Source organism: Pteropus alecto, unplaced genomic scaffold, assembly GCF_000325575.1.
Source record: "Pteropus alecto unplaced genomic scaffold, ASM32557v1 scaffold104, whole genome shotgun sequence".
In the NCBI taxonomy this organism is placed as follows: domain Eukaryota; kingdom Metazoa; phylum Chordata; class Mammalia; order Chiroptera; family Pteropodidae; genus Pteropus; species Pteropus alecto.
The window spans coordinates 5,271,197-5,284,571 of NW_006436664.1; the positions used below are offsets into that span (position 1 = coordinate 5,271,197).

General features: G+C 33.9%; 1 protein-coding gene across 4 annotated transcripts in view; it reads left to right on the forward strand.

Moving 5' to 3' along the window:
* The window catches only part of RALGAPA1 (Ral GTPase activating protein catalytic alpha subunit 1), a 215,854-nt gene that overhangs the window by 129,072 nt on the left and 73,407 nt on the right, over positions 1-13,375 (forward strand). For all 4 annotated transcript variants that reach the window (XM_015590611.2, XM_006913471.3, XM_006913472.3 and 1 more), the window contains exons 31-33: positions 4,327-4,461; positions 4,840-5,023; positions 12,036-12,900. In XM_015590611.2, the coding sequence (XP_015446097.1) occupies positions 4,327-4,461; positions 4,840-5,023; positions 12,036-12,900 (1,184 nt within the window). The remainder of the gene's footprint in view (positions 1-4,326; positions 4,462-4,839; positions 5,024-12,035; positions 12,901-13,375) is intronic.

Below are 13,375 nucleotides of genomic sequence, written 5' to 3' on the forward strand. Positions count from 1 at the left end.
TAATGCCTTTATTCCCTTGCTTTCTTACTTAACCTCTTACTATCTGGGTTGTGATTATTTAATGGTATTCTTTATCTCCTATTGCCTATACGTTAATAAATGAGCTTATTTTACTTTTCTCTTTACCTCCATTTTTAGTTACTTATAACATATAGCATGCGTCATATAACAAATTATTCTTCCACACTCATCTCTACCTTTTTTTTAATCTTAGATGTAGAACTAAATATATCAAATACTCACCATTAGTTTTTTTTTTTTAGATGAAGTTCCTCAATCAACTCTTTAGTTAGACAAAGTTCATCTTTATTCTTCAAGACAGACTTATGAATACAAAATTCCCCAAGTTATTGCACATTTAAAATTTTTTCTGTAACCCTGGTACTTGAAAAACAGCTTAGCTAGATATTGTATCCTTGGTTCACACATACTTTCTTCAGTGTTTTTTAATGTTGCTTTGCTTTGTGTATTGTTTTTAGAGAAGTCTGATGCCAGTTTTATTCTCTTGCCTTTGTAAATTATTTTATCTTTTTCCTGGAGGCCTTAAGGATATTTTTTCTTTATTTCTGAAGTCTTACTTTTGAAGTTTTAGCCGGATATGTATTAGAGTTGATTATTGCAGGTCATTTTGTCCTGGCATCTGGTGGACCTTTTCAGTATGTAATTTCAGGGACTCCATTATATGTAAATTAGATATTCTTTTTCTTTCTTCCATTTCAATCATTTTCTCTCTGACACTTTTTAACCTTTTTCATTATCTCATTTTTTATTCTCTTAATTGTTTTCTTGATGTCATTCAATACCTATTATTAAATTTTACTTTTGATTTTTCAAATTTATTCTTCCGTAGGCATTTTGTAATTCAGACTTTATTTGTAATATAATTTTGTCTTTTTTATTTAGTTCTTTTCCTGACTTGAATTAATTCTTCCTTTCTTGGTCTATTTCTTAATTTTAGTTCTTTAATTTCTGATTTAAGGTGGGTTTTTCTTTTTCCTCTATATCTAAATGCTTATTTGAAAATATTTAGGTTAGACTCTTGTGTTATAGTTTTCTTCTGCTTCATTATTAGCGGGGTTCATCAGCTGGACTTTTTAGAGTCTCATTTTATGCTTTATTTTTATAGTAATTTTGTATAGACGAAGACTGCCTCTGCATATCTGTTGACAGGGTTGGTGGCTTAGGATGATTTACTAGATTCCTACTTCAAGAACTTCTTTTTCTGGAAGTTTAACAAAGTATAGTGCCTTTATTGGATGATGCTTTTTAAGGAAGAGAGGAATTACAGGTCCATCAGTTTTTTAATTTTTTTGAAAGATTTGCAGGAACCTAAATTTCTGTGGTTTTTTTTTTTTCCACTACATATTTTCCAAAGGATTTCTCTTCATTCCCTCTTAACATTCTTCTTTTCCAAAGTATTACCTTTTCTGTTTGTACTTCTAAGTTCTTTCATTGTACTCAATATTCTATCTACCAGTACAGTTTTTCAGTATTCTCATATTTTTGTGTATGTTATGTGCTGTCGAGTTAGCTCTGACAACCCTATGAATGAGTGATGTCTACAATGTCTTGTCCTCAACAGCCCTCTCAGCTCCTGGAGATTAAAGCCTGTGGCTTCTTTTATGGAGTCAGTCCGTCTCATATTTGGTCTTCCTCTTTTCTTGCTGCCTTCTATTTTTTCCAGAATTATTGTCTTTTCCAAAGAACCCTGCCTTCTCATGATGTGCCCAAAGTAAGACAGCTTCAGTTTTCTCATTTTTGCCTCCAAAGATGTTCCAGGCTTAATTTGCTCTAGCACACACATATTTATCTTTCTGGCAGTCCAGGTTATCTGTACAGTTCTACTCCAACACCATATTTCAGATGAGTCAGTTTTTCTTTTTTCTATCAGCCTTCTTTACTCTCAAGCTTTCGCATGTGTCCATAGTGTTGGGGAATACGAGGCTGTAAATGATCTTAGCCTTGGTCTCAAATGACACATCTTTGCTTTTGGTGATATTTCCTAATTCTTCCACTGCTGCCCTACCAAGTCTCAGCCTTCTCTTGATATCTTGGCTGCAGTCTCCATTTGAATTGATGACTGAATCAGGGTAAGCAAAATCTTTAACAATTTCATTGTTTTCATTATCTGTGCTAAAGTTGTATATTTTCTGTGGTCATGATTTTTGCCTTCTAAATGTTAAAATGCTCTCCTGCCTCAGCTCTTTCTTCTTTTACTTTAATCAGAAAGTATTTTAGATCATTGCTGCTTTCTTCCAGTGTTCCTGATATTTCTTTCACCAATTTTCACTCCTCCTTCCTCTGAGCTTAGCCCAGTTTTTTGTATGATGTGTTCTGCATACAGATTAAACAAACAGAAAGGTAAAATGCACCCTTGTTGGACACCTTGCCTATACAAAACTGTTCTGTCTCTCTATTCTTTCCTGACAGTGGCTTCCTGTCCACAGTACAAGTTAAAGATCAGCACAGTCAAGTGCTGAGGCATGCCCATTTCTTTCAGAACATAGCTTTTCATAATCCACGCAGTCAAAGGCTGTAATCTATAAAACATAGACTAATCTTACTATACTCTTTAATATCTTCTCTCTTGAAGATTGGGATATATATCGAATGTTTCCAGTCTGCAGGCCATTGTTTTGTTTTCCATATTTGTAGACATACTCTTATTCGGACTTTAATAGACTTAGTCTCTGTGACTTGAAATAATTCTCTCAGTATCCCATTTACCCCTGTGCTTTATTTCTTCCCACAACTTTTAGGGCAGATCTCATTTCACTTTCTAGAATTACAGGTTCTTCCTTATAGGAATCTTCCTCAAACATATCTCTCATCCTATTCTCTCATTCTGTATAGATTTTCCATATACTCTTTCCATCTTTCTTTTATTTTCTCTTGGTCAGTGTGTTTCCTTGTTGGTCATTCAGCATTGCTAATCGGGATTTGAACTTCTCTTTTATTTCTTGAGTCTTCTGGTAGAGACTTTTTATTTTTCCTTTTTTGTTGTTCTTTTCTGTTTCCTTACACTGACTATTATAATAGTTTTTTTTTTATTTCTATATGATAGTCATTGAAAAACTGCGTTCAGTATTTTAACCCTATTTTTGTCATCTTTTACCTTTGCCTCTCACCTATTAAACAATTTTTAGTGTTTCTTGGCCATCTCGATTTTTCTTTCCTTTTTACTTCCAGCATTGTCTTTCCTCATTCTTCTCTAATAATATTTCTAGTTCAGTCCACAGTTCCTTTGGTTCACAGTAAATTAAGTTTAGCAGTACAAAACTTTATGTGAACTTTTATGTGAACTTTAAATCCATCAGGAGTGTTATTTACATTTTATTTTGGCAGTACAATTCTTCTTGTGCTCTTCTTAGCTTTACTCTAATGTTTGATATTAACAGTTCGTGGTCACTACAACAGTTCTCACACTGAGGGTGGACTTTCTCTTTGTGGGTGGTTTTTAGGTTTGTACCTAGGTCCCTCCTCCCTTTTACAGCTTTTCCCAAACTGCTCTTGATCTTCATGAAAGCTTGCAATGGGAGAATGGGAAACAGCTCACTGAGATTTGCCATATATTTTCTATTTACACATAATTTGAAGTTTGGATGTTCTGTTTTCTGGTGAAACTGAATCTGTGGGTTTTGTGATACTTTATTGGTTCTTTTTGTTCTTTATTCTGTTGGAGGATATGTTGGGAGATTTAGACCAGCATTACTGTTACTTAACTTAGACTTTTATGGTACTAATTATGATTCTTTATCCAATAAAATGGACCACATAAGTACTGCTGTTTTACTCCACATTTTGGATAAAACAGTTTTGGTTATAACGTCCATTAGATTAAAAGTGTCCAGTGGAACGATTCATTTTAAAAAATTAGTAACCGTTTCAGAAAGTGATTAAGATAGTCTTTCTGGCAGGATAATTAGTGAGGTGTTGTTAAATTAGAAAATGAATGAGAAAGTGATTGTAATATGTGTGAACTAAAACTTTTCATTTGTGTTCCATTCCATGGGCAGTTGAACAAATATAGCTAATTGATGACTATTGTCTTTTAAGCTCAGTGTTTTTAATTAAAAAAATTTTTTTGACATTCCTCCTCTTATACTTAAGGTTTAATTGTGCTTGTCCTAAAATATAGGGAAGAAACTCACAATAATGTTTATATACAACATCTTAAAATCAGTTAAGTCTAAGTAAATCTTAATGTTGGAACATAAGGTTGATAGTTCCTGAAATAAATTTGGAAAACAAAAAATAAGTTGGTGAGTATTTAAGCTCCTATTTTATGAATTTCAATAATAATGATCTTTTTTGTTGTTGTTACAGTTGGTGGTGTCCTTACTTCTGTGCCTTCTGGACTGGATCATGGCCTTACCCCTAAAGACACTGCTCCAACCAGTCCATGCTACAGGAGCAGAAAATGATAAAATAGAAAAATCTGTCCTCAATTGCATTTATAAGGTAAGCTTCTTTGCTTTATTATTTATTTGGTAACCAAGGGTTTAAAACCTAAAGAAATAACATATTAATTTTCATTGTTTTACAGCTAGGTATTTTCTAAGAATGTAGATTTATTTAAAAAGTAGTTCCTATAAGACACTGTTATTTTATTGCAGAATTTTGAAAGCATTCAAATTTTAATTGAATATAAGAATCATTAGTTAAATTTTACTATTCTGCTTAAGAGGTATTAAATTCTACCTTGATTGAAGAGCTGAGTTTTAAAATATTTAAAATTTTGTCAAGTTCTTGTATTACCAGTGGACTTTTTTTTTCCTCCTTTTATTTATTTATTTTCACTGAAAAGGAAAACTTATATTTTTTCCCCTATGTTTTCAGGTATTACATGGATGTGTTTATGGAGCTCAGTGTTTTAGCAACCCAAGGTATTTTCCAATAAGCCTTGCAGACTTGGCATCTGTAGATTACGATCCTTTTATGCATTTGGAAAGCCTGAAAGAGCCTGAACCTCTGCACTCTCCTGATTCAGAACGATCTTCTAAACTCCAGCCAGTAACAGAAGGTAAAATGAATTTTCTTCAAGACACTATCGTTTGGGTTCTCTTGAAGCATGGTTTTGAGGCCACGGGTAGAAATAATAGAGGAGGTTATATCTTACTTTGTAGTTGTTTACCTCACCATTTATATTACAGCAAAGTTAATTTTTTAAGAAATAACTTCAGAGGCACTATTAAGATATATGTGGTAGCATTCCCTTTATACTTCTAGTTAAGTTATTCTGATAAGTTCTCTTTGATATTTTACTGTGTACATCATAGGATTTATATAATTGAATAAAAGATTTAGCTTTGGAGTCTGACAGACTTGGTATTGAATTTTGACTCTCATTTAATAGCTGAGTGACTGTATCCTTATTTGTAAAATGAGGATAATAATATTTATTCCTTCATAGGGTTGTTTTGAGTACTAAATAAGATAATATGTGTAAAACCCTTCGCATAGTTTTTGACACAGAGTGAACTCATTAACATTTTTTTAAGCCACATTGCTTCTATTTTCAGAGAGTTTACTATCTGATATAAAGAAAAGTTGTTAACAAATAACTTCATGATTATAAAAATAAAAGTGCATTCAAGATACAGAGGTTGGGGTGGCTCCTCTGTGTAGTGGTTAGCACGTCTGGTTTACACGCAGAAGGTCCTGGGTTCGCGCCCCAGGTGGAGCCACGGACCAGGCCCCGGGTGCACCAGCCCTCAGGTGCACGCTGCGAGCATGTGGGAGGAGACGCCCCGCCTTTAGAGATCCCATTCTTAAGGAGAAATGGCAACATCCATAGGTCAGGGGTGGAAGTGTGTGTGGAGTGGTGCGGGGCAGGGGGGCGGGGAGAAAAAAAAAAGATAACAGAGGTGCCCGAGAGGAACCTAGCAATTACTGAAGGATTTTAAAGAGGTGATATACAAGATAGAATTAGTATTAAGAGCATTTTGACAATAGTATTTTATGGGAGTCAGCAAATTATGGCCCACACTTACTACTTGTTTATATAAATTTTATTGTGACATCTCCATGCTGTTTGTTTATGTATCTTTATGGCTGCTTTTGTGCAAAAACAGTAATTGCAACAGTAATTGCCCATAAAGCCGAAAATATTCACTTTCTGGCCCCTTATAGAGAAGTTCACTGATCTCCGATATGTTAGAATAATTTGGGGAGGTTAACCCAGGAGGAGAGAGACTAATCATGAGGCTTTTGCCATACGCCAAGCAAGAGTTGCTAAAGGCTTAAATTAGATTTTCCCCAAATTAGACCAAGAATATGAGAAGGGGTGGGAGGGAATATGAGGAAGGCAGTGTTGGAAATGGTTCAGTTAGGGGTACCTGTTGGATATTTATATGAAGATATCTAGCGGACAGTTTGTTGTATATGCAGATCCAGACCTTAGCAAAGAGGTCTCTGCTAGGAATATATAATTGCATGTGTGTTTGTGTTCTGAGGAAAAAAAGTTGGAGAGAAAGGAAAAACAGGAGAGAGTAATTTTTTCAGAAATGAAGAGAGGATAACAATTTTTAAATGGCCAACAGTATTAAGGAATAGAAAGGTCAAACACAAAAACATTGACAAATATGTCTGCTTTAGTTTTGCAGAGAAATAGGAGGCAGCACTGGATGGTGTGGGGTGAGGAGCAAGCAGGAGTTAAGCAAGGAGAACCGTTTGTCAAAAATACTCTTTAAGGAAGCTTGACTGTTAAAAAAAAAAGAAAAGAAAAAGAAAAAAGTGATAAAACAGTAGGTAAGCTAAAGGATGATTCAGAGTTAAGGGAGTTTTAAGGATGAAGAGAGTTGAAATTAATTACAAACTGAGAAGGCTGAGAAGGAAGGTGGCAAGGGGATCATCATTAATAGAGTGAAGTTCCTGAGGGGTGAGCTGGAAAGTGTAAATGCTAATATTAGCCCTTTTCTTGAGACCAGAAAGAAGAAGAAAATGGAAGTAAATTAAGGGGATTGACAGAAGTTATTGAAGGCCCAATAGAAAATGGGAACTGCAAAGTTTTATTTGTAGCAATCAACACTCAGTAAGGTGGGTATGGCAGAAATACAAGGGAATTATGGCTTTCAGGATATTGGTATATGGTTTAACCATGGAATCTAGGCTTGGTAAGGATTGACCTGATGCTAGGAAATGGCTAATAAGTTTGAAGAAAATGGAGTGGTCCAGTGAGTAAGAAAGTAGATGTGCTTGGTAATAAGTTAGAACAATGATTCTCAGTCTTCGCTCTTGTTAGAATACTGATGCTCCATTCCCACCATAGAGATTTTGATATGTTGATCTGGGATTACTGGGATTTTTTAAAGCTTTGCAGGTGATTAATACGCAGCTAAGGTTGAGAACTACTAAAAGCATCAGTGTGTTTGGGCAGTGGCTTTTAAAATGAATTTTTAAGCAGTGGAAACTCTTCAAATAAATTTCACAAGGAAGCCAAATATGTAAAACTTTTTTAAAGAGAGCTGCAGCAGGGTAGAGGCCAGGATCTTACTGACTTCTGTTAATCTCCAAGGGCTCTACAAAACAAAATTGGGAAATCTCTAGGCTAGGAGGTTGTGATTGAAGAGTAAGCTATTAAGAATTTGAGTTTTAAAGGCAAATATTTATAAATGACTAAAACATCTAGGATGTGGCCATGATAATGGATTTGGTGACATAGAATGAAAGTGAAGATATAAAGTTAACATATCAAGGAAACAGGGCTAGAGTTTTGGATTGACCACAGTTGCTAATAATTTGTCTAGAACACAAATATACAAGTGAAATAGGAATATAAGATTTAAATTATAGCTCAGATATAATAGATATATACTGGGCAGTACATTATAGCAAAATAATTTAGACAGTAATTGATATAGGTGACATAATTATTTAGATTTAGCTTGGTAAAATGAAGTATTTCTTTTAAAAACAGTTATATGAAAAGATTAGTGGGTTTTTACATTTTTAAAGGTGTAAAATGATAAAGTTTGATTCAGGGCAGTATAGTGTATATCTTAAACAGTGAAATAAATAGTTTACTTAGGTAAAGGAAAGTTTTCATGTATTTCATACTAAATTTACTGTACCATTAACAGTCACTTTAAAAGACACAGGTGAACATTTAAAGAGCTGAGCTTTATATTGATACCAGATACTCTGTGGAGGACTATTCTTTAAATGTATTCAGTTATTCCCTTTGGATTTTCTTAAAGGTATTAAGGACCAAATAAACGTAGAACCTTTTAGGAATAGCTGTGAGCTGACAGCCGATGATTCTGTGGTGTGTAGTGACTACATGTTGCAGGTTTTGGGGGTTTTTTTTAATGTGATAAAAATGACTAATCATTGTGCCCTTACCTAAGGCATGCTTCTGTCACCTCCTGTACTTATTTGGCCAAAGATTTCTAAACACAGAGTGTCCCTAATAAGCTCAGTATTGGGTTGAACAAGTCTGATTTTACAACTATTGGCAGGAGTAGCTGTAATTATTAAATTTACCAAAGAATAAAGCAAGCTAGTGAAGTTGGCTTTTTGTCAAATGGCAGTAGTCTTATTAGCAAAAAGTCATCATTTGCAAGGTCAGAGTGAAAGGAGGCTCCAAAGAATTCATTCTGTCCTAATTATAGTTTCACCAATACATAATATGCAAAGCTAATATTTAAGGCATTTGCCAAAATTAACTTCCTCTGCATGTTCTATTACAGTGCAGTGAATTGCAGCAGCTTTTTATGTCTTGTTGCTTTTGTATGCCATAATAATCTGTAATTATGGGTTTGCTGCAAATGCTGTAGGGTTTGTTTAATCTGACAATCTGAAAAGACAACCCTGAATAGACTTTTTTAAATGAATGGTAGTTACACAAAGCCTTAGAAGCATCGATATCTTCATTTTGCCTGTGCTCACAAGGCTGGTTATTTTAGAATTTCATTTTAAATTTCTAAATTGGAGCATTTCATGTGTTTTCTTTACACCTAAGTAGATATGTCGAAGAAATGTTTGTATGTTCTGTAGTTTATAACTCAAAAATCTAACTGCTCACTTAACAAGTTCAGAGATTTTTATCATTTTATATTCATATATATCCTAAATTTAAACAACTTAGGAAAGAAAATGTTTTTATCTATATCTGAAATCTAAATATATTTTTTAAGTGTTCTCAGTGTTAATAATTGTGACAGATTTCTGAACAAGTTCATCTAAATTGCATTCTCACTATCTCCTCTTTTGGGAAGAGCATGTATAGGATGGACTGGTATCTAGACTGAAGGGTTTATGTTTCAGGGAAAAAGCTGGCTCATTCTTGCAGTTTATTTGTAAGCAAGTTTGAAAAAAAGAATGCATAAACCCTGTGCTACTTACAGTGCTCTCAAAATTGAATGATTTCTATTTCTGTTATATCTAGCTTTGTATATAAATTTTCAGTTTATCTTTACAAAAAGTCTTTGTTGTTCTTAGAGAAAAATGGCGGTTAAGGAGTTTTATGTGATTTGTCCATGATCATAGAGCAAGCCAGAGGCAGAATCAGGAATTCTTCCTTCTCTGTGATTTATTTCTATTAAATTACAGTCTTTTGCTTCAGAAATGTTCTGCACAAAAGATTCACTGCTTACAAGTCACCTATTTAAGCTTATCGCTCAAAAGGAAGAAAAAGGGAAAAAAAATTTTTTTCATCAAAAAATTTTTAAAAATCTTTATAATTTATATTATTTAAAATGAGGTTTAGTCTTATGAGCTTTTTCAGTTTATCATGGCCATTTATTCAGTAATTTATGCTAAGTAATACTTTTTGAAGTTACTCTATACAAAAAAGTTTTTAATTTATTGTTTGTATATGTCATCGTGATTTTCCAAAGGAAAAGTGTAGTTGAATAAGAGAAAAATACGGAAATCAGAGTTGTTGTAAGGATGGCAATAACACTGAGCTGGGAAGCAGAAGACCAGTACTTATGTAAAATCTTCTATGACAGGCAGATCCCTTAACTTCTGTGAACCCATTTGTTCTCATTTGCAAAATGAGAAGTACTGGGTAGATTATCTGTAAGGCCCCCTACGGTGTTAACGTTCATTATATTCTAAGTTATAATTAGAGAAGGAAAAGCAGACAGATTCAAGCCACCCCTCTGTTTCTCATCTAGTGACATACATATCTTTTTACTTTGCTTATAATCTTGAAAATATTGAACTGAGTTAAGGTTAATCATTTTGTGTTATCTAGTGTAGAATAACTGATTTTCGGAACCAGCTCTAAACATAATGTCTAGAACAGCTCAATGTAATTGAGTTACTGAAAAGTGTTCATAGGTACATGCATGTAGACATAAAAGTTGATTGATAATGGAAAAGATTAAAATTTTGATACTCTAACATCTCAAAATCAACCAAAACCCAAAGAAAACTGTTATTCCATAGAGTTGGAATAATGAAGATGTTATTAGTATTAAAGGCATAGCAGCTGGTTTGTTGCTGACTCTACCTGTACCCCGTGGTGTTGGTTCTGAATCTTGATGGCCTTGAAAATGTGACATTATTCTTCTCTTAACCTCTTTTTAAGTAATACACAAGCTAGTCTCCTTATAAACTTTGTTTAATGTTGGGTTTATTGAGGTATAATATACATAAAAAAGTTATCCCTTTTTTGATGTGAGAGTTTTACTGTATATTACGTTGGTGGTTACACAGTTCCATACAGTTACCAAAATTTAACACAAAGTACACTTAAAATTAAGGAATTCATCAACTATAGGTAATACTTTGATCATCAGGACACTCCCAAATCTGTATTCTGGCAGATAGGCCATAGTATTCCCAAATGATTAACCTTTAGAATATAAACAGTGCTCGGACAAGATCACTCTGTAACTTTGATAGAATACAGAGACACAGTCATTCTGTAATCATGTCTATAACTAAGATAAGAACACTGTAAACACACACATAAACAATTAAACATTCTCTTCCTACATGAATGATTAATACTTTACCAATGACAACTTTCCTCCTGTCTCCTAGATGAAAACTATCAAGATAAACATCACCAAATTGTCCTCACTTCTTGACCTGACTCATTCTTGAACTGGTTTCCATTCCACATCAACCCTATTTAAAATCACAGACAGTCTTGGGCTAGTGTTCTTTGACAAATTATTGTCTATCTCCACTTCCTCCTTCCTCCCTTTACTCTTTCTCTCTCTTTCTCTGTATTCTCTTGTCTTCTTTCTCCCTTCCCCTCTCTTTGCCTTTTTCAGGTCCTGCCATTAGGTATCTTGCCTTTTCTTACCTCTTACTGCTATATTCTTTGAGTTTTCTTTTTTTACCATTTCCTATGATTTTTTTTAAGTTATTCATATGGACATACATGTTCCTTATCTGTTTGCTTTCCTTAATATACTTAAAGAAGAAAAAAAAATTCTTCCTGCATATACCTAGCTGCTCAAACTAGACCACAGTACCCCAGAAGAATACCTTAGGGAAAAAATACATAAGCAGGGCCATGAAGTATTTTTTCCCTTAAAATAAAACTTCCTTGGCATATACTGGCTACACTGACTCACTGTTTAAATTAATCTTGACTCCTAAAGTTTGGTGAGAGATCACATCTCTGAAACTTTTACATCATTGATAAAACCTATAATTGACATTTGAGACATGCTGTAAACTATGTTTCTGAATCTGCTCATGCGATTAAAAAATTTATCAGTTGGATTTCTTTGACTTTCTAATCTATGCTAAGTGATTTCTAAAACTTTCGATCCTTCTTTGAAGGTGTCATGTACATTTAAAGGCTTAAATTTAAATTAAGACCATAAGCAGAAATTTCAAAAAGGGCTTCCTTACAAAATTAACAATAAAACTTCATCACAGAACAGTTTTCTTCTTTCCTATCATTCCTGTAATACAGTCTAAATTGGAAATGTTAATAATTACTGAAATATTCTAATGTGATTTCAATAATGTGCTGAAATCCCTACTTGTTGTCTAATGTTTCATTATTATATGACATTCTAGGAAGCAACAATATTCCTACTCCCTTATTTTTTTTTTATTTCTAGTGAAAACTCAAATGCAACAAGGATTAATCTCTATAGCTGCCCGCACTGTTATTACGCATCTGGTAAATCACTTGGGCCATTATCCAATGAGTGGTGGTCCTGCTATGTTAACAAGTCAGGTGTGTGAAAATCATGACAATCATTACAGTGAAAGTACTGAACTTTCTCCTGAACTCTTTGAGAGTCCAAATATCCAGTTCTTTGTGTTGAACAATACAACCTTGGTATCCTGTATCCAGATCAGATCAGAAGAGAGTATACCTGGAGGGGGTTTATCTGCTGGCCTTGCATCAGCCAATTCAAATGTCAGAATCATAGTACGCGATCTCTCCGGAAAATATTCATGGGATTCTGCCATCCTGTATGGACCACCTCCTGTAAATGGCTTGTCAGAACCTACATCTCTCATCCTTTCATTGTCTCACCAAGAGAAACCAGAAGAGCCTCCTACATCTAATGAATGCCTAGAAGACATAACAGAAAAAGATGGGATTTCCTTTCAGTTTAAAAGAAGATTTAGAGAAACTGTACCAACGTGGGATACGATAAGAGATGAAGATGATGTTCTTGATGAGCTTTTGCAATATTTAGGTGTAACTAGTCCTGAATGCTTACAGAGAACTGGAATCTCACTTAATATTCCTGCTCCACAACCCGTGTGCATTTCTGAAAAACAAGAAAATGATGTTATTAATGCTATCCTTAAACAACATACAGAAGAAAAAGAATTTGTTGAGAAACACTTTAATGACTTAAACATGAAAGCTGTGGAGCAAGATGAACCAGTACCTCAGAAGCCTCAGTCAGCATTTTATTATTGCAGATTGCTTCTTAGTATATTAGGAATGAATTCCTGGGACAAAAGGTAAGAATAAAAGAAATTTTTTCTTTTTTTTTTTTTTTTACACATTAATCTTATCTTTTGATTGAGCATTTGTCTCTGTTCTTTTCCTCACTAAATTTTATCTACCAATTAGTTATTTGACCAGTGGTCAGATATTTTTTTTGAGACCACTGAATTATATTAGGATTCGAGGAATAAAAAGATAACCTAATCCAATATATTAACTATTAACATTTTAGTAATAAATTGTAGAACTGATTTAGAAATTATAGCTCATATAATTGAAAAAAAAATCTTATGTTTCAAACTTTCTTGTAAGCTAATAGGAAAAACTGTTTTTCCTTATTCATGACACTTCTGACACCAAATTATGTGGATTTTCCACACCAAGCAGTTCCAACACTACCTGGAATTAGCACTAATAAGGGTTCAGATCTACAACACTACCCCTCCCTATCTCCAGACACCAGCTGCAAGTCTGGGCCACCCATACTTC